The following is a 19,263-nucleotide window of genomic DNA, read 5'->3' on the forward strand; positions in this document are numbered from 1 at the left end:
GTTTACGTTTTTCTTTTTTATATCTATGTATGAAATGTAGGATTTACAATTGGTTTAGGTGTTTCCATTAAAACACTTTTAAATATTAAGGGCCAGATTACGAGCGGAGCACACACATTTGCGCACAAACGATATCCAGTTTTCGCGATCATTTGTGCGCAAGTTCAATTGCACTGGTATTACAAGTTGAAAGCAAATGCTTGAGCGTAATTCAAGTTAACATTTGTTGGGTTAGTGTGTCCTCAAACTGTTTCACAAAACAAAAAAGTCTAACAAAACACATAAAAAAATACATTACAAGGTATGTACATGTATAATAATACAATCTAATAAAAATTATTTATAAAAAATATTGCACAAAAGTTATAAGGGCTCAAAGATATGATCTCTCAGGTGTTAGGGAAAAAAGGCAGGCAAATTGAGATATATACCTATATATATGTATCTATATATGTCTATATATGTGTACAGATGTATTTAAGAGTGTTTATTTCTATATATGTATTTACAGACATATATATATATATATATATATATATATATATATATATATATATATATATATATATATATATATATATATATATATATATATATATATATATATATACAGGTGGCCCTCGTTTTACAACGGTTCAATTTACACCGTTTCAGAATAACAACCTTTTTTTTCCAGTCATGTGACTGCTATTGAAAAGCATTGAGAAGCAGTGCATTTATTAAAATAGCCAGTAGGTGGAGCTGTCCGCTTGTGTTGCAGCAAAGCCAAGCAAGCTGAAATTAATCAGTTTAACCCAGACCTGAGCTATCGAGCAGATTTCAAAGGAACAAGATCTTCCTGTCTCTATGCATTCCAATCTGGACTGATTTATAAAGAACGGTTTGTAGAAAAATGCAAGTGAAGTCCGTGTTGTGTGATTATTTTATTAGGTTTATAATGCTGTTTAGCAAATGTTTTTGTTCATTTAACTTAGTTTAATTATATATTCTGTGTTGTGTGATTATTTTATTAGGTTTATAATGCTGTTTAGCATTTAAAGTCTTCATTTCAAAGCTTTAAAAATAATGTATTAAGTGTTACTTATGACAATTTTGAGAAGGGTCTGGAACCTATCTCCCTCACTTCCCATTGACTTACATTATAAACTGGGTTTCAATTTACAACGGTTTCGATTTACAACCATTCCTTCTGGAACCTAACCCTGGCGTAAACTGAGGGCTACCTGTACATATAAACACATAAATACATATGTATACATATATATAACTATTTATAAGTGCATTAGAGCCAATTTCAGTAAAAGTACCATTAAACTTGACATTGCAACAAAGTATAAAATGTTTCATTATTGCAAGTGAAAAATTATTGCAATATACATTCATTATTTATTTTGCTACCTCTTGCTGTAAAATAATCTAAAATTGTGCATGTTTCACCTCTCAGGGAGATTTTGTTTAGTACTTTTAGGCAATTTATGCAAGCTTTTGTCTACTTCATCCTCACCTGATGCAGGGTGAGATTATACATTAATTACAAATAATACTTAACACGGCTAAGTCTAATCGGTAAGACTTAGAAAAAAGATTGGCCAGAAAAAAAGCAAAAAAAGGCGGGGACAGCAAAAAAGGGGGGGGGGTGGAAATATGTGAGGAGGTTGAGTGTCCCCAAAAAATGGGGGAGGCAAACTTACTGTTGATAGTGTTTTTTCAACAGCAAATTTGCCTCCCTCATTTTTGGGGGACACTCGACCTCCTCACATATTACCAACCCCCCCCCCCCCCTTTTTTGCTATCCCTCCTTTTTTTGCTTTTTTTCTTTGGCCAATTGGCCAATCTTTTTTCAAAAGCTATTTGTAATTAGTGTATAATCTCACCCTGCTTTTTATCTTGTTTTAATATATTAAACCATAGATTTTACTATATACAATAGCATATTCGATAATCTCTAGATTTAGTGGTATATTTTGTTCCTTTTTGTATACAGCTATACTGTTACTGTTCGCCAGATCCACAGCTACTATTGTTGCCATTTATCCTTACCACTGTTGCTATTTGCTACAGCTATAATACATGTATTCATTATCAGTATATATACTAGCCAATATTACTTCACTGGTTTTGTTGCTGCATACTCCAGCAGCTTTACCTAATATCGTTTTCTCCTTATTCACTACTGCTCTATTGATTGTTGCAACATTTTATCCTTCCTATTGTAACTTAAGTGCCTTTTATTCAATGTAAAATAGTCTTACTGTATCTATTTTTTCTACTTTATCATTATCAGTTGTACCCTCTCTACTTGTATCTCCATACATACATTTGTGAGATAACGTTTTTTTTTAAGTATACTTAAAGGACCAGTCAACACAGTAGATTTGCATAATCAACAAATGCAAGATAACAAGACAATGCAATAGCACTTAGTCTGAACTTCAAATGAGTAGTGGATCTTTTTTCTGACAATTTTAAAAGTTATGTCTTTTTCCACTCCCCCTGTACAATGTGACAGCCATCAGCCAATCACAAATGCATACACATACCATGTGACAGCCATCAGCCATTCACAAATGCATACACACTTATTCTTGCACATGCTCAGTAGGAGCTGGTGACTCAAAATGTTTAAATATAAAAAGACTGTGCACATTTTGTTTATGGAAGAAAATTGGAAAGTTGTTTAAAATGGCATGCTCTATCTGAATAATGAGAGTTTAATTTTGATTGAGTGTCCCTTTAAAGGACCAGTCAACACAGTAGATTTACATAATCAACAATTGCAAGATAACAAGACAATGTAATAGCACTTAGTCTGAACTTCAAATGAGTAGTAGATTTTTTTTTCTGACAATTTTAAAAGTTATGTCTTTTTCTACTCCCCCTGTACAATGTGACAGCCATCAGCCAATCACAAATGCATACACATACCATGTGACAGCCATCAGCCATTCACAAATGCATACACACTTATTCTTGCACATGCTCAGTAGGAGCTGGTGACTCAAAAAGTTTAAATATAAAAAGACTATGCACATTTTGTTAATGGAAGTAAATTGGAAAGTTGTTTAAAATGGCACGCTCTATCTGAATAATGAAAGTTTAATTTTGATTGAGTGTCCCTTTAAGCCTCATTTTGAAGCGCTCCTTCATTCCACATTTACCACCCATATCTGAACAATACGGTTAGGCTATTGTTCTTTCACGAAGTGAGCTTGTATAAATCCCCTTACTTTTTGGCGCTGTCCTCTATGCATTCGCTCTAGTCTAAAATGGTATTATATTGATAATTTCATAAGAATCTTTTAGTGTTGCAGGGCCATTTTACAGTATTGTTTTTGTACTATAAATCTTAATATATCTAATGGTTAATTACTACATTTTAGAGAGTTATATGTTATATGAATCTTGATTTAAAGATTGTAATCGAAAACGTTATCTTTGCGTTTGAACAATTCTGATGAAATTACAAAGTAATTGAGTTACAGCAAATGTTGATCACCACAACAGAAATTTAATCGATTTTGACAATTTTTATAAATTGACAACATGATTACATTGAGTAGTCTATTTTGCGCTTAATTTCAACCTTAATTATAGAGAGTTTTCAGTTGAAACTTTTATAAATGAAGCCCTATATGTTATTATGCAGGTACAATTCAACCAGAAAATAGTATATTCATTTACCTTAGGGTGCCTATGTTTAAATGGATTTACTAGAGCGAAGTTGTATTTTCCATAGAATACACATAGAACATTTTATTTCATTCTGAATTTAAAAAACAAAAATCTTTACATTATTCATTTTGTCACCTTTTGCTGTTACTGGACTCCTGCGAGAACTACAACTGTCGTTATTGAGTCGCTCATTTAAATCTGTCCCTAGCTGCCCACAAAAAAGAAGATTTAAAAAAAAATCAAAACAACATGGTGGGAACTCTGACTTTATGGAGTCTGAAACTTTATACTTATTTCTTCAATTACTTGAACAATTTATATAATTTAAAAATATAAATCTGCATATTTTTGTCAGGCTAATCTTTGATTTTAATCGTCTCAAGCATTAATTTAGTATTTTATGTTCCTTAAATGCTGTGTATGGGATAATTCATATGAGTTTAGAGCTTAAACATGATACTTCACCTGAAATAGTGTCAGATTAACTTTGGTTATTACGAAAGCGTCACCAGAAGAGATTACCAGGGCTGATTACAGGGCAGTTTCTAAAGAATCTGGCTCCTAAGGAGAAATTATAAAATGTGCCCCCCACCCCTCAAATTCTAAAATGTAACCGCTCCCCTCCTGGAACTTCCATGTCTACAAACATCCTCATGCCCACATATAGGCATCCATAATTAGACAATGTCACATGCAAGTGCACACACACACTATTCCTCCTCTGCACTACTCCATCATAACACACACAAACGATCCTCCTCTTAAAGGGACACTGTACCCAAATTTTTTCTTTTGTGATTCAGATTGAGCATGACATTTTAAGCAACTTTCTAATTTACTCCTATTATCAAATTTTCTTCATTCTCTTGGAATCTTTATTTGAAATGCACAAATGTAAGTTTAGACGCCGGCCCATTTTTGGTGAACAACCTTGGTTGTCCTTGCTGATTGGTGGATAAATTCATCCACCAATAAAAAAAGTGCTGTCCAGAGTACTGAAACCAAAAAAAGCTTAGCTGTCTTCTTTTTCAAATAAAGATAGCAAGAGAATGAAGAAAAAATGATAATAGGAGTAAATTAGAAAGTTGCTTAAAATTGCATGCTCTTTCTGAATTACAAAAGAAAAAAATTGGGTTCAGTGTCCCTTTAACTATTCGTCCTCTACACTGCTTAATCACAATACGTAAACACTATTCCCCCTCTACACTATTCCATCACAACACACAAACGATTTCTCCTCTTAAAGGGACACTGTACTCAAATTTTTTCTTTTGTAATTCAGAAAGAGCATGCAATTTTAAGCAACTTTCTAATTTACTCCTATTATCAATTTTTCTTCGTTCTCTTGCTATCATTATTTGGAAAAGAAGGCATCTAAGCTTTTTTTTTGGTTTCAGTACTCTGGACAGCACTTTTTTATTGGTGGATGGATTTATCCACCAATCAGCAAGGACAACCCAGGTTGTTCACAAAAAATGGGCCGGCATCTAAACTTACATTCTTGCATTTCAAATAAAGATACCAAGAGAATGAAGAAAATTTGATAATAGGAGTAAATTAGAAAGTTGCTTAAAATGTCATGCTCAATCTGAATCATGAAAGAAAATTTTTGGGTACAGTGTCTCTTTAACTATTCCATCACAACACACACTATTCATCCTCTACACTACTTAATCACAATACATAAACACTATTCCCCCTCTACACTATTCCATCACAACACACAAATGATTTCTCCTCTTAACTATTCCATCACAACTTACACTATTTGTCCTCTACAGTCTACACTACCCAATCACAACACACACACACAAAGTACCCCCTCTACATTATTCCATCTCAACACACATTATTTCCCCTGTACACTATTCCATCACAACACACACAAACAATTCCTCCTCTTCTCTATTCCATCACAACACACACAAACGATTCCTTCTCTTAACTATTCCATTACAACACACACAAACAATTCCTCCTCTTAACTATTCCATCACAACACACACTATTTGTCCTCTACACTACTCAGTCACAACACACAGTATCCCCTCTACATTATTCCATCTCAACACACATTATTTCCCCTGTACACTATTCCATCACAACACACACACACTATTCCTCCTCTTCTCTATTCCATCACAACACACACAAACGATTCCTCCTCTTAAATATTCCATCACAACACACACTATTTGTCCTCTACACTACTCAATCACAACACACACACACACAGTACCCCCTCTACATTATTCCATCTCAACACACATTATTTCCCCTGTACACTATTCCATCACAACACACACAAACAATTCCTCCTCTTAAATATTCCATCACAACACACACTATTCCTCCTCTTCTCTATTCCATATTCCATCACAACACACACAAATGATTCCTCCTCTGAACTATTCCATCACAACACACAAAACGATTCCTCCTCTGAACTATTCCATCACAACACACAAAACGATTCCTCCACTTAACTATTCCATCACAACACACACTAATCCCCCTCTACACTACTACATCACAACACACACAACGATTCCTCCTATAGATCTGTGGCAACTAAAGGGTTGCAGGTTCGATCCTGGCAAGGTCCACTCCTTCCGAGGTCGGTAAAATGAGTACCATTAAGTTGGGTAATAATAATACCTGTTATCAGTGCCGCAAGTCGATTAAGTTTAAGGTTGTGCCCTATACAAGTATCCAATTATTATTAACTATTCCATCACAATACACATTCTTCCTCCTCTACACTACTCCATGGTACAAAAATAATTCCACTTATTCCATCACAACACACACAAACGATTCCCCCTTCTACACTATTCCATCACAACACAAACAATTCACCCTCTACACTACTCCATCACAACACACACAAACGATACCCCTCCACACTATTCCATCACGACACACACACACAAACGATCCCCCCTCTACACTATTCCATCACAAACAATTCCCCCTCTACACTATTCCATCACAACACAAACACACTATTCCTCCTCAACACTACTCCATCACAACACACACAAATGATTCCTTTATTCTATTCCATCACAACACACACTATTTCCCCTGTACACTATTCCATCATAACACACACTATTTCTCCTCTACACAATTCCATCACAACACACAGTATTCCACTGTTACACAATTCCATCACAACACAATATTCCCCCTCTACAGTACTAAATCACAACACACACAACAATTCCTCGTCTTAACTATTCCATCACAACACACATTATTCCTCCTCTACACTACTCCAACATACACAAACAATCGCCCCTCTAAATTATTCCATCACAACACACACAAACGATTTCCCCTCTACACTATTCCATCACAACACACACAAACGATTCCCCCTCTACACTACTCCATCACAACACATACAACCGATTCCCCCTCCACACTATTCCATCACAACACACACACAAAAATTCCCCCCTCTACACTATTCCATCACAACACAAACACACTATTCCTCCTATACACTACTCCATCACAACACACACAAATGATTCCTCCTCTATTCTATTCCATCACAACACACACTATTAATTCTCTACACTATTAATTCTCTACACTATTCCATCACAACACACACACACATACTATTTCCCCTGTACACTATTCCATCATAACACACCCTATTACTCCTCTACACAATTCAATCCTAACACACACACTATTCCACCTTAACACTATTCCATCATACCACACACATACTATTCCCCCTCTGCAGCAGCATTGCAAAATAATCCGTTTGTCTTTCATTCGTTTTTTTTTAACAAGCAAGACTGTGTGAGCGACAGACCATAGACTGCAGTAAAGTTTATCCAGTTGTACTGGTTAAAATACAAACAAGGGAAAAGGAGTACAAGAAGCGCAAGAAGCCTTGAATTATTTATTTGTCACAACAAGTAAAAATATTCAACATAACAACTTACATTCAAGTAAGTAAATTCGTGCACCAAGTATGCAACACAGCCGCAGTACAGGACCGGATCCTCAGGCAGATATGTCCAAAACAGATTTTGAAAAGGACCGCCGAACAGAGTCGGCGTCTGACGTCACTAAAGGTTCCGGCACCGGAGCGTCCCCCTGCAGGCCTAAGCCTCCTAGACCGCTATTGCTGATGTTGTAACCGGAGCACAGGAGTACAAACAAGGAAACCCAGTGCAGTAATAGAGTTTATGTACCTCTAATAGGGGATCATACCATGAAGACCTATGGCGCTAGGCACACCCTCCAGCCCGCAATCCCATTTAACAAGCCGCTATTATCTTTAGGACAGACAAAAAGCTAGGATGTTCCATGCCGTCCTAACGGCGCTAAAACCAAGCGCAGTTATGGCTGCCTGAAGATTGAAACACTGCAACTGCGTATGTTTCCTTCAACATTTCACACATCAGCTGAAGAGCTGCACATATCTGACTGGACATGGGTCCATGTATAAAATGATCCCACTTCGCTTGTAATTGAACTCTAAACATTTGGGTTTCTCCTATACTTGCAAAAATTGGAAGTGCATACTGCAGCTCTGCAAGCCTAATCCTGCAACATTCTACACAGTGGTTGCTTGATCACTGTTGTAACTCATTTATATCTGCACCTAAATGGCCTTGGCGAAAGTACATTAATAAATAATTTAAAAACATTTTTCCCATGCAGACTGTTTGCAATTGTCAATATATTATGCATTTTTAAATGAGTTTTATGCCCCTCTCAAAAAAAAGTAAAATAACCAATTAAAAATAATAAATTTTTTATTTTGTCTGGTTTTATACTGTACTTTACCTACTGCTTCATGCATGATATGATTATATAGTATTCTAACATCAGTACTGGTCAAATACCATATTTAACTTTAAGGGCCAGTGTAGTTATTAGATAAAAAAGGAACCCTATCCTGTAACCCTGGGAGACCACTTCTAGAACCCAAGGGTCTTGAACATCCTGTAACCATGTGCCTGAGAATAGAGATAATCTGCCCCCTACGTGATCCGGAGACCGGTCGGGGGCTGCCCCTTCATGACGATTTCGTCTCGGCGGGCTTCTTGCTCTGCTTAGACTTGTTCCAAAATTGAGCCGGCTTCCAAGATCCCTTGGACTGGTCCACTTTTGTGGTGAGTTGCTGGCGCTGGGCCTTGTCCGCACAAAAGGGACGCAAAGTAGATCCTTTAGGCTTAGCCTTCTTATCCTGCGATAGGAAAGCTCCGTTGCTCCTCTTCAGCGCCTTAATCTTCTCCTGTATCTTGTCGATGGAGGTCTCCCCCTCGACAATTTCACACAGGAGATTCACACCAATATGTCACAGCTCCAGCAACCGCTTTACGGGAACCGGGAAAGACTGAGGTACTACCCTGTCCACGTATACCTTGTTAAGCTTAGGAATCACAGGTTCCACCAGTATCTTAGGTTCCGGAACTTACAGAGTAGCAAGTACCTGCTGTAGCAGAAAGTGCAAATTCTCCATCCTAAACATATAACCAGGCTCCTCCGCCGCCGGAGGTTTAGATGACACGAACTCGAAGAGTCGGAGTGGGCCTCGTCATCGTATAGAGCCTCTAGATCTCCCATCGGCGAGGACAAACCCTGGGCCGGGCCGCTATGATAAACCCTACACTTGCGCTTAGCAGAACGTGGTAAGGCATGGATCACTTTCGAAAAGGCCGATTCCAGTTGGTCCGCAAAGTCCAACGAATCTCTCCCGAAGGAGTAACGGTTGGACCCCGGGGCGCCTCATTTGCAATCAGAGATGAATGTAGGGAACGCACCACCCGGGACGAAGAACCCTCAGAGGTGGACGGCTCATTAGTACTAGACATCCATTTACATTTAGATGTTGTAACCTTATCAACACATGTGGAACATAGTTGAGCAGGCTGATCTACCAGAACCTCCTCACAATAAACACAGGAATGAGACTTTATTAAAGAAGGAGAGCCTTCCAACGCATCAGAGTCCTCCATTGCTTGCACGCTTGATTATACTAACTTTATTTATTAAAAAAGGCACCATTGTACCACCAATGGCCGGGGCACTCACCACCTCCTAGGACCCGGACTACAGAAACCGCTATGTCTCCTGCGCCACAGATCAACAGGAAGGATAGATAGCCACACCCAGTCACATGGAATGCCTGGCAGGACCACCCCTGCACTAGGGAAAAACACGCCAAAAAATGGCCGTGCAAGTTTTGGCAAGTAACCTGAAAGTTTCATACATTGCCAGAGCCTCATCTCGCACATAATGCAGCAATGACATAATAAACAATATCATGTATAACCCCCCCCCCCCCCCGTTCAATAATCCCCCTTCCAGGAATATCAACCCTTGATTCTGTAAAGATAAAAAGTCGCCACACTGTGACCCTGTCTTCTGTGTTATCATTATTAATAAAAAAATGAAACGATCTTACCAGAATCTACGCCATGGAACAGGAACACGGCCCTTCAAGTGTGACAGGTTAGTAGCCTTGCTCCTAACATCGACTTGAGTGAAGAAAGCAGGCAGCGAAACTCGTCAACGCTGATTGCTTATGGAGCTGTTAATATGAGTTGGGATGGTTTCGCAGAAAGACTCTCCCTGCATCTCAGGACTCAACTCTCCCTGCATCTCTGGACTCTCAACTTTCATCCATGCTCTCACTGAGAGGCTGACAGGACTACTTAAAACTCCAGTCCCAGTGCGAAGAGTACTACCCTTCATAAGAGACTACTACGAAACTCCGGCACTCCTCTGCCATCCTCCTGTGACGAAAGGCAAAGAATGACTGGGGGATGATGTAAGTGGGGGAGGTATTTAAGCCTTTGGCTGGGGTGTCTTTGCCTCCTCCTGGTGGCCAGGTTCTTAATTCCCAATAGTAATGAATGAAGCCGTGACTCTTCTCCCCTTTAGATTGAAAACACATTATGAGGAAATATAATTAACTCATCTTAAAATGGTGTAGAATAGTTATATATATATATATATTTTGTTACATCAAGAAAACATAACATAACTGATAAAACATACTTAAAAAAACAATGTTAGAACTAAAATACAGGATGATAATATATTATTTATTACCAAATATAGCCTACAATGAAAAAAAGAGATATGTGATATCATCTCCAGAAATGTACCAATACTACATGTGGATGACAATCTAAAATCTATAACCAATCACAGAAAATTAAAATTTATAGCAAGAAGAGCCCAAACTTTAGGTGATCTGACTAAAAGAGATATGTCAGATAGAGAAACCATTGAACCAAAATCTAAATGGCTCAATCGTACAAATGGCTTCTACAAATGTGGACACATACCATGTAAAAGCTGTGCATTCACTCGAAAAGAGACCACTTTTAGCTCAACACATACAGGAAAAATATATGATATAAGAAGTAGAATTGATTGCACCTCTCAGTATGTTATATATTTAATTACCTGCCAATGTTGTTGTCTCCAATATGAAGGTATTACTACTAGAAATTTAAAAGAAAGAATTAGACAGCATCTCTTATCCTTGGAAGAGAAAGAACCTAAGACCCCAGTAGCCAAACATTTTAGAATACATGGTAAAGGAACTAAATATTTCTCATTCATTGGAATAGAGAGTATACAAAAAACTGCTAGAGGAGGTAAAAGAACAGATCTTCTACTCAAAAGAGAAGTCTTTTTGATAATAGAACTAAATACGAGAATCCCTTATGGATTGGTATTTACCGTATGACTAAAGGAGAATTATCAGTTCTTACAAATAGCTCAAAAACTCAGTTAAGAATAGGGTGATAGATATTACAATCTACTAAAAAGGTCTTATACTTACTGTATTTACTGTATTGAGAATCTCAGATAGTCAGATATTAAGCTATATCTGTTTAAATTCTCCAAACGAATATTATGTCAAATTCCAGATATTTCAATCTTTGGTTGGTTTTGATTGATGTATATAGATAGACAGAGAGTATTAATAACTAAGAGATTGCTTCACTAGGGTCTATATATATTAAACTTATATCTATTCATCCCTAAACAAGTAAATCCAAATGATTAAATACAAAATAAAGCAAGAACAAATAGAATTCCTGATAATATCCCATGTACTTAATATTAGTCTTCTCTTCTCACTAATACTTTGATATATTATATTACGATAATATACACACATATATAATGGTGTGTACAGTATATGGTATCATCTTCCTATCCCATTATTTTAGCTATAATAGCTAGTTAGAGTTGAATCTAGTTAGAGGCATATACATACATTAGAATGAAGTTACTATTCGACACACATCTTTCTCTTTGATGGTAGTGTAGATTCATGTATTTGGTATTTTTTTATTTGTGAATATATTTTTGACCAATAAAATTTGTTAGCAATAACTAGAATTAATATACTATATATAGATTACTTGCTAACCATTGGTATAGACTCTATATGCTTTCTAACTATTACAATATATTTTCATGTGATGTTTTCTTCTTTCTTCTTTTTTAAAAATAACTCTAGAATCAATGGTCACATTTTGTAATCATTTTTATTTAATACATTCTTTATTTATTATTATTATTGGTTATTTTTAGTTTATGTTAGCTATTCTGAAACATTTCAACTGCTTTTACAAATTGTTGTTATTTTTAATTTTATTTTTACAATTATCATTTAGATTTGATTTATATGTATGAGCTGTTTTCTAATTTGTATGTATTTAGCTAAATTTTCATTGTTAGTGAGTTTATCATCATGTATTAATATACTGCTGTACACATAGATATATGTGTGTATATATATATATATATATTTGCCACTCTCTGTCTTTAAGGGGGTGTGTGAGTTATTCTGCTATTCTATTGGTGCAGCTCAGCTTTATTAGGGACTCACCTGTGGTGTCTTATCACCTCTGATGAAGCGCAGGTACGCCTGCGCGAAACATGTCAGGTGTTCTTTTTTGCTATGTACTGTCTGGATGAATAAACGCTTTTGGTATTAACAGCACCTTGGTCGCCTGAGCAGTGTTTGCTTCTATTTCTTAAAAAAAACAGTAAGTTTGTTGTTTTTTTACATAAAAGTACTTCTTTTCAAATTTCTATATGTAGAAAGAGCACATGCATGCTATTGCATGATTACACACTCGTTCCTGTAATTGAGTGCACATGAACACTCACAAGCACAAAATCCCTACTTCATGACAAATACTGCAGACGTGGTATATGCAATGTAACATATTGGAATCCCTTTGTGTCTACATACGTACAGCAGGGAATATACTGGCTTATAGCGAGGATGGCTGTAAATAATATAAACTAATTATTGAACTCAATCCTCAGACATTTGTGTACTCAGGCAACCAGCTACATAGAGTTTGTTATATTCAATAGCACCCTTTCAAATGGGCTAGTATATTTCCCATTCTCCCCCCCCACTTGGAGGTTGATTTTTGCTGCTGCCTCTTCTTTACATAGCTTTCAGGTATAGCCAATATTGCAGTATAGATGGTTTCAAAGGGCAAAGGTTTTCAAATGAAAAAGAAGTAGCGATTTGTAAAATAATTTAATTCAATACAGCTGGTAAAATAAAGTCAAAATCAACCGTCTGTGATTTGGAAAGCACATGTGATTTTAAACAATTCTCCAATTTACCTCTGTTACCAAATTTGCTTCTCTGTTCTGGCATCTGACGAAGCCCCAGAGCCAGCCGAGTAAAGGGGAGGGGTGAAACACGTCATGCCTGGTGCTCTGTGAACCGGCATTCCTACCATTGCTTGCTTAACTGGAGTCCACAAGATCCACTTTAAACACCAAGTGATGACCTGTTTAAAGAGTGTCGGCAAGTGTGTGCGCAAGTCTGGTGCTCTTGGGCGTCTGGATGACGTCACGGTGAGATCTGTGTATTTTCATTTGGGATCCGGTTTGATAAGTATAATGAGAAATAAGTATGTATTGGGTACTTGTAAAGCGCGGCTAATCACCAGTAAGGGTCTCAAGGCGCTGCTCATTTTATCAACCTCGGAAGGATGAAAGGCTGAGTGGACCTTGCCGGGGATTGAACCTGCAACCCTCTAGTTGCTATAGAGCTCAGCCACAGTGCATTAGCATGCTGAGCTATCTGTCCGGCTGCTGAGCTATCTGCCCGGCTGCTGAGCTATCTGCCCGGCTGCTGAGCTATCTGCCGCAGTATATGGTTTCTATAAGCTTGGAAGGAGAATGTTGTTGCCCTGTGTGCTATTTAATAACTGTAAATGTGAACTGTAATTAGCAAATTGCAACATAGGAAGAGTGTGTTGTTACTCCTTAAAGGGACAGTTTAGTCAAAATTAAAATCATGATTCAGATAGGGCATGCAATTTTAAACAAATGTCATCAAATTTGCTTTGTTCTCTTGTTATTCTCTGTTGAAAGCTAAACCTAGGTAGGCTCATATGCTAATGTCTAAGGGCTTGTTATTCAATAGCTCACTGGCATGGAGAGAAATCACTTAAACTATTGGGATTTTTTTTTTAGACCTTATATTGTAATTTAGGCGTCTCTTCTTCAAATACAAAAACCGGCATATTGATATAAATATCTATAAAATTAAAATGTGTTTCTAGCATTTTTTTTTTTTAGGGACCCCTACACATCTTAGATCTTCTCACTTGAGAAGCAATCTTTTGAGTATCAGCCCGTAAAGGCCGCCTCTTGTCTCAGTGCATTTTTACAGCTAAACAACGCTAGTTCATGCGTGCCCTATATAAAAAACAGTGTGCTCACTCCCGTGGAGTTATTTATGAGTCAGCAATGATTGGCTAAGTTTGACAAAAGAACTTTAAAAAGTGGACAGTCTGCAGAGGCTTAGATACAAGGTAATCATATAGGTAAAAAGTGTGTTAAATATAACTGTGTTGGTTATGCAAAACTGGGGAATGGGTAATAAAGGGATTATCTATCTTTTAAAACAAAAATTCTGGAGTAGACTGTCCCTTTAAAAAGCAACAGCAACCGATGGGATATATAAACTGTTGCTTTTCAGGAGTAATTTCATTCTGGAGCATGTATTTTACACCTCAGTGCTCTAGTGATATACTGACTGGTGTTTTTTCTTGCATTGAGTACTCACCGTCTTTCTATTCCTTGCTTCAGATTGTTTTGCAGGATTGAATGGGTTTTAATTTTTTAATTGTATTTTTTTTTGTGTGTGTTTATGGCATGGATTAAAGGGATTAATAAACATTTTTTATTTCTATTAGGAACTTGCGTGCAGCCTTGTCATTCCTTGACATCCAGTAATATAGTGGATGCCTTTTTTTTATTTTATGTCAATTAGCATATGACTGTCATGCACTTTGTAATTGTTATGGTTGAGTGAACCCAATTATATGTGCTTATCTGGGATTTAGTCCTAAGAAAACAACGCAGCCAGCCATGGGCATATTGTTCGTATAAAGTGCATGATTTTGCAGTTATCGGCTAAAGCCAATTAAAGAATATGTAGCAGAGTTGGCCTTGAGAAGTCAGCAGGGTGCATCTTAGGTTCTGAGAATTAAAAATTCCTCATCTTATAGAGCTAAATTACATGAAAAAAGAGCAAAATAAATTATGGAAATATATTACTAAGTTGTTTCATTAATACATAACATTTATTTTAAAATCTCAATTTGTTTACCGTCTCTTCAAAAATTACATTGTAGTGCAAAAATGACATTCATTGCAGTATGTAAACTGTGCACTGCCCACTGGGAAAGTCTGTGTTTAACCTCCACAAAGGAAACAGCCGAGGCGCTAAATGCCAGTAGCAATCGCACAAATCCACCAATCACAGGTTGTATTCAGCACCAGAGTAGCAGTGCTTGTGGTTTCAAAGTGGAACTTTTCCAGTGTGTTTAACCCCATAGAGTGCCCAACAAGAAGTGTGAGTTAAATGCTAATAAAATAAAGCATTTCATTATTTCACTACAATGTCACTTTTACAGAAATTCATATCTTTTCCAGCACTCAAAACTATTATATATTGTGCATACATTTTGCTTTTTTTATTCACGTTGGAAATCTTTCAGTGCTTGTCCTGACAAGAGACACATTTTCCACTTTCACTATAATTTGTCATCATTTTGACGCACACACATATTTTTGATACTAAAATAGTTAAAGCTGTTGCCTCATTCACTTTCACTAGAGGTTTCTTCATCTGCTCACATTTCCATAACTTGAAGGTTTAGTAACGACAGCGTAATGTAGCATCCTGAGTGTTTTTCAGTTTATTCTACCATATTGCAGTTTTCTATCATTGGAAAAATTGTGAAAAATAGAAAAAAGCACTTCATTATCAAATAGTAAAAAAACAAAAACTTTAGTTTATTACATTACAGCCGAAGCACGACTGGTATAATATTCTGTAGGGCACTTAAAAAATAAAATGTATAAACCTACAAAGTTTTAGGAAAAATGCTATCAGTTTACAGTCTATTTTGCTCCCAGACGAGGCCACCAGAAAGCTAAACTGTGCAACACGGAGAAATAGAACCCTGACATAGTAGAGCTTTTATTTTCCCAGCAGAATCTTCTTCAGTAAGATGACAGTTTATGTACAGATCAGGCCAGTTTGGAAATATCTTCATAAGGGACACCTTCCAGCTTTCTTCCTTTTAATGGACCCTGTAAGTAAAAAAATAAAATAAACAATGATCTGTGTAATGAATCAATATGCACTTAAAACCAAAATGCTTAAAAGGGACATGAAACCCAAAAAAATGTATTTCATGTTTCAGATAGAGAACACAATTTTATACAACATTCCAATTTACTTCTATTTAATTTGCTTCACTCTTTAGATTTGTGTTCAATTCTATCTTGTGCCCTTTGCATCGTCTCTCCGACATATATTATGCCACACGGGCATTTAATGAGATACACAACAAATGAAGCATTACATGTGAAGTAGCCATTAATTCCATACTTTTTAGCGGTTTAGGGATGGAAAAAACTATCGCCCTTGATGAGACTGCTACAAATGGAGGAGCCTAAACAAGGGAACTGTACTGACAACCGTGCAAGAGGAGGTACTAACAAAAGGTTTTTCTTTCTGTAAGGACACTATTGGAGATTTCTTTAAATTAGTACAGGACTTGCATAAGTTTTTCAGAAGTCTTAAGCTCAAACCCTTTGTTACCAAATGTGAGAAGCATAGGGATGTTGGTTCTAATGCAATGGTAAATTAATTATCTATTAAATATCTAGGTTTACAAAACAAAAGTAAATTTACACCTGTTACTTGTGACCCAAGCATTGACACCTTTATTACCTTAGTTAAAGGTACATGTAAGCCAAAATTTTTCTTTCATGATTTAGATTGAGAATACAATTTTAAACAACTTTCTAATTTACTTCTATTATCTAATCTGTTTCATTTTCTTTGTATCATTTGTTGAAGGAGCAGTAATGCACTACTAGTCTCTAACTTAACACATGGGTGAGCCAATCACATTCAATATATATATGCAGCCACCAATCAACAGCTAGAACCTATGTTCTCTGCTGCTCATGAACTTGCCTAGATAAACCTTTCAGCAAATGATAACAAGAGAAGGAAGCAAATTAAATAGTAGAAGTAAATTGGAAAGTTGTTTAAAATTGTATTCTCTATCTGAATCATGAAAGAAAAATTTTGGGTGATGTTAAAAATTGCAGAATAAGATTAGAGGCAGGAATGGTAATAGATGTTCTTAATTTTCCCAACAGGAGAATGAAGCTTTAGAGTTATTAAAAACATTAAAAATGTGATTTGAGGAGATATTATCCCACATATCAGATGTCTTTATATACAATGAGTTTCCCTCAGATACCCTTCCAAAAGTGTGCAAAAATCTATCAAAACCTCCTGGCCTCCCCATAGTTGCAGGGACAGACTATATTCCCAAACATTTCCATTTATTTAGATTGTTACACAATCATTATCCTACATTAGAGACACCAGTGACTTCTTGTCAAAAACTGATGAGTTAACAGGTAACTATGAAAAATGTATCCTTTATAGGTTGGAAACTGTTAGCTTGTAAACTTCCATTACGCCCACTAGTGGTATTTTGATGTGATTAAAAGGTGTCCTAGCGGAGAGCAAGAGGTTTACCCCAGAAGAACAACAGTTTCTAATTGAATTATTAGAAGTTGTTCTTTACTATAATTACTTTTTATTTCAGGATACTTTTTATATCCAATGTCAAGGAACAGCTATGGGGTCCAACGTTTCCCCCACTTATGCAAACATATGAATTGGTAAGAGGAACACCTAGTTTTGAGAATGAATTGTTTCATCAATATGGCACCACTTGGTGGCGCTATATAGATGACATATTTCGAGTATGGTGGGGAGACGTTGGATCCCTTAAAAAGTTTGTTGAGACATTAAACATCAATTCAAGGTATATTAAGTTTACGCTCACTTGAGTGAACAGTGAAGAGAGCATTCATTTCTAAGATACCAAAGTATACAAACACAATGGCCTTTTATATACCGACTCATATAGCAAAGAGACCGACCGTAATACTTTACTCCACTATTCTAGTGCCTATCCACCCACATTGAAAGGATCTTTGCTAAAGAGCCAACTCCTAAGAGATAGGAGAATAGTTAAAGGAACAGTCAACACAAGAATTTTTGTTGTTTAAAAAGAAAGATAATCCCTTTATTACCTATTTCCCCTTATTTCAGTTCTTTTGACAGACTTGTATTTTAGCCAATCAGTGCTCACTTTACGTGCATGAGCTCAATGTTATCTATATTTAACACATGAACTAATGCCCTCAAGTGGTCAACATGTATTCAGATTAGAGGCAGTCTTCAAGGTCTAAGAAATTAGCATATGAACCTCCTAGGTTTAGTTTTCAACTAAGAATACCAAGATAACAAATTTGGTGATAAAAGTAAATTGGGAAGTTCTTTAAAATTGCATTCCCTATTTAAATCATGAAAGGTTTTTTTGGACTTCACTGTCCCTTTAAGGATGAAGAATGGCGAGTTCTAGTCTATTGGATGAAGGTACACGTTTTCTGGATAGAGGTTACCCAGATGAAATCATCAAAAGAAGTGTTGAGGAAGTAAATAAAATTACACGTAGTGAGGCTTTAAAATTAACAAAGAAAAAAAAACTAGATGGAGAGGATGGTATTTCTATCAGAATTTCATTTGTTTAGCCCTAGTGTTCAACGTATCATTAGACAGTACTGGCATATAGTAAAGGAGTGCAACCCAGGGCTAGAGATTTTTGCCAATTACCCTATGCCAGCCTATACACGCTCACCCAATTTAAGATTTTTTTTTTAGGGCAGACATTGGTAGTTTGAAAAGGAACACCACAGGCTATATATCAGCTAAAAAGAAAGGCTGTTACCCTTGTTTGAGCTGCTCCAGTTGTAGCAGTCTCATCAAGGGCGATGGTTTTTTCCATCCCTACACCAGTAAAAAGTACGAAATTAATGGCTACTTCACAGGTAATTCTACATTTGTTGTGTATCTCATTAAATGCCCGTGTGGTATGATATATGTCGGAGAGACGACGCAAAGGACACGAGATAGTATTGTACAACACAAATCTAGCATTAGTAGGA

The 19,263-nt window shown here is 36.5% G+C and overlaps 1 protein-coding gene across 1 annotated transcript in view; it reads right to left on the reverse strand.

Moving 5' to 3' along the window:
- Positions 1 to 15,277: 15,277 nt before the first annotated feature.
- Positions 15,278 to 19,263, reverse strand: part of KIN (Kin17 DNA and RNA binding protein) — a 96,600-nt gene continuing 92,614 nt past the window's right edge. The window contains exon 13 of the mRNA XM_053716431.1: positions 15,278 to 16,314. Within this exon, the coding sequence (XP_053572406.1) occupies positions 16,252 to 16,314 (63 nt within the window). The 3' untranslated portion in view covers positions 15,278 to 16,251. The remainder of the gene's footprint in view (positions 16,315 to 19,263) is intronic.

Source organism: Bombina bombina, chromosome 6, assembly GCF_027579735.1.
Source record: "Bombina bombina isolate aBomBom1 chromosome 6, aBomBom1.pri, whole genome shotgun sequence".
Lineage (NCBI taxonomy): Eukaryota > Metazoa > Chordata > Amphibia > Anura > Bombinatoridae > Bombina > Bombina bombina.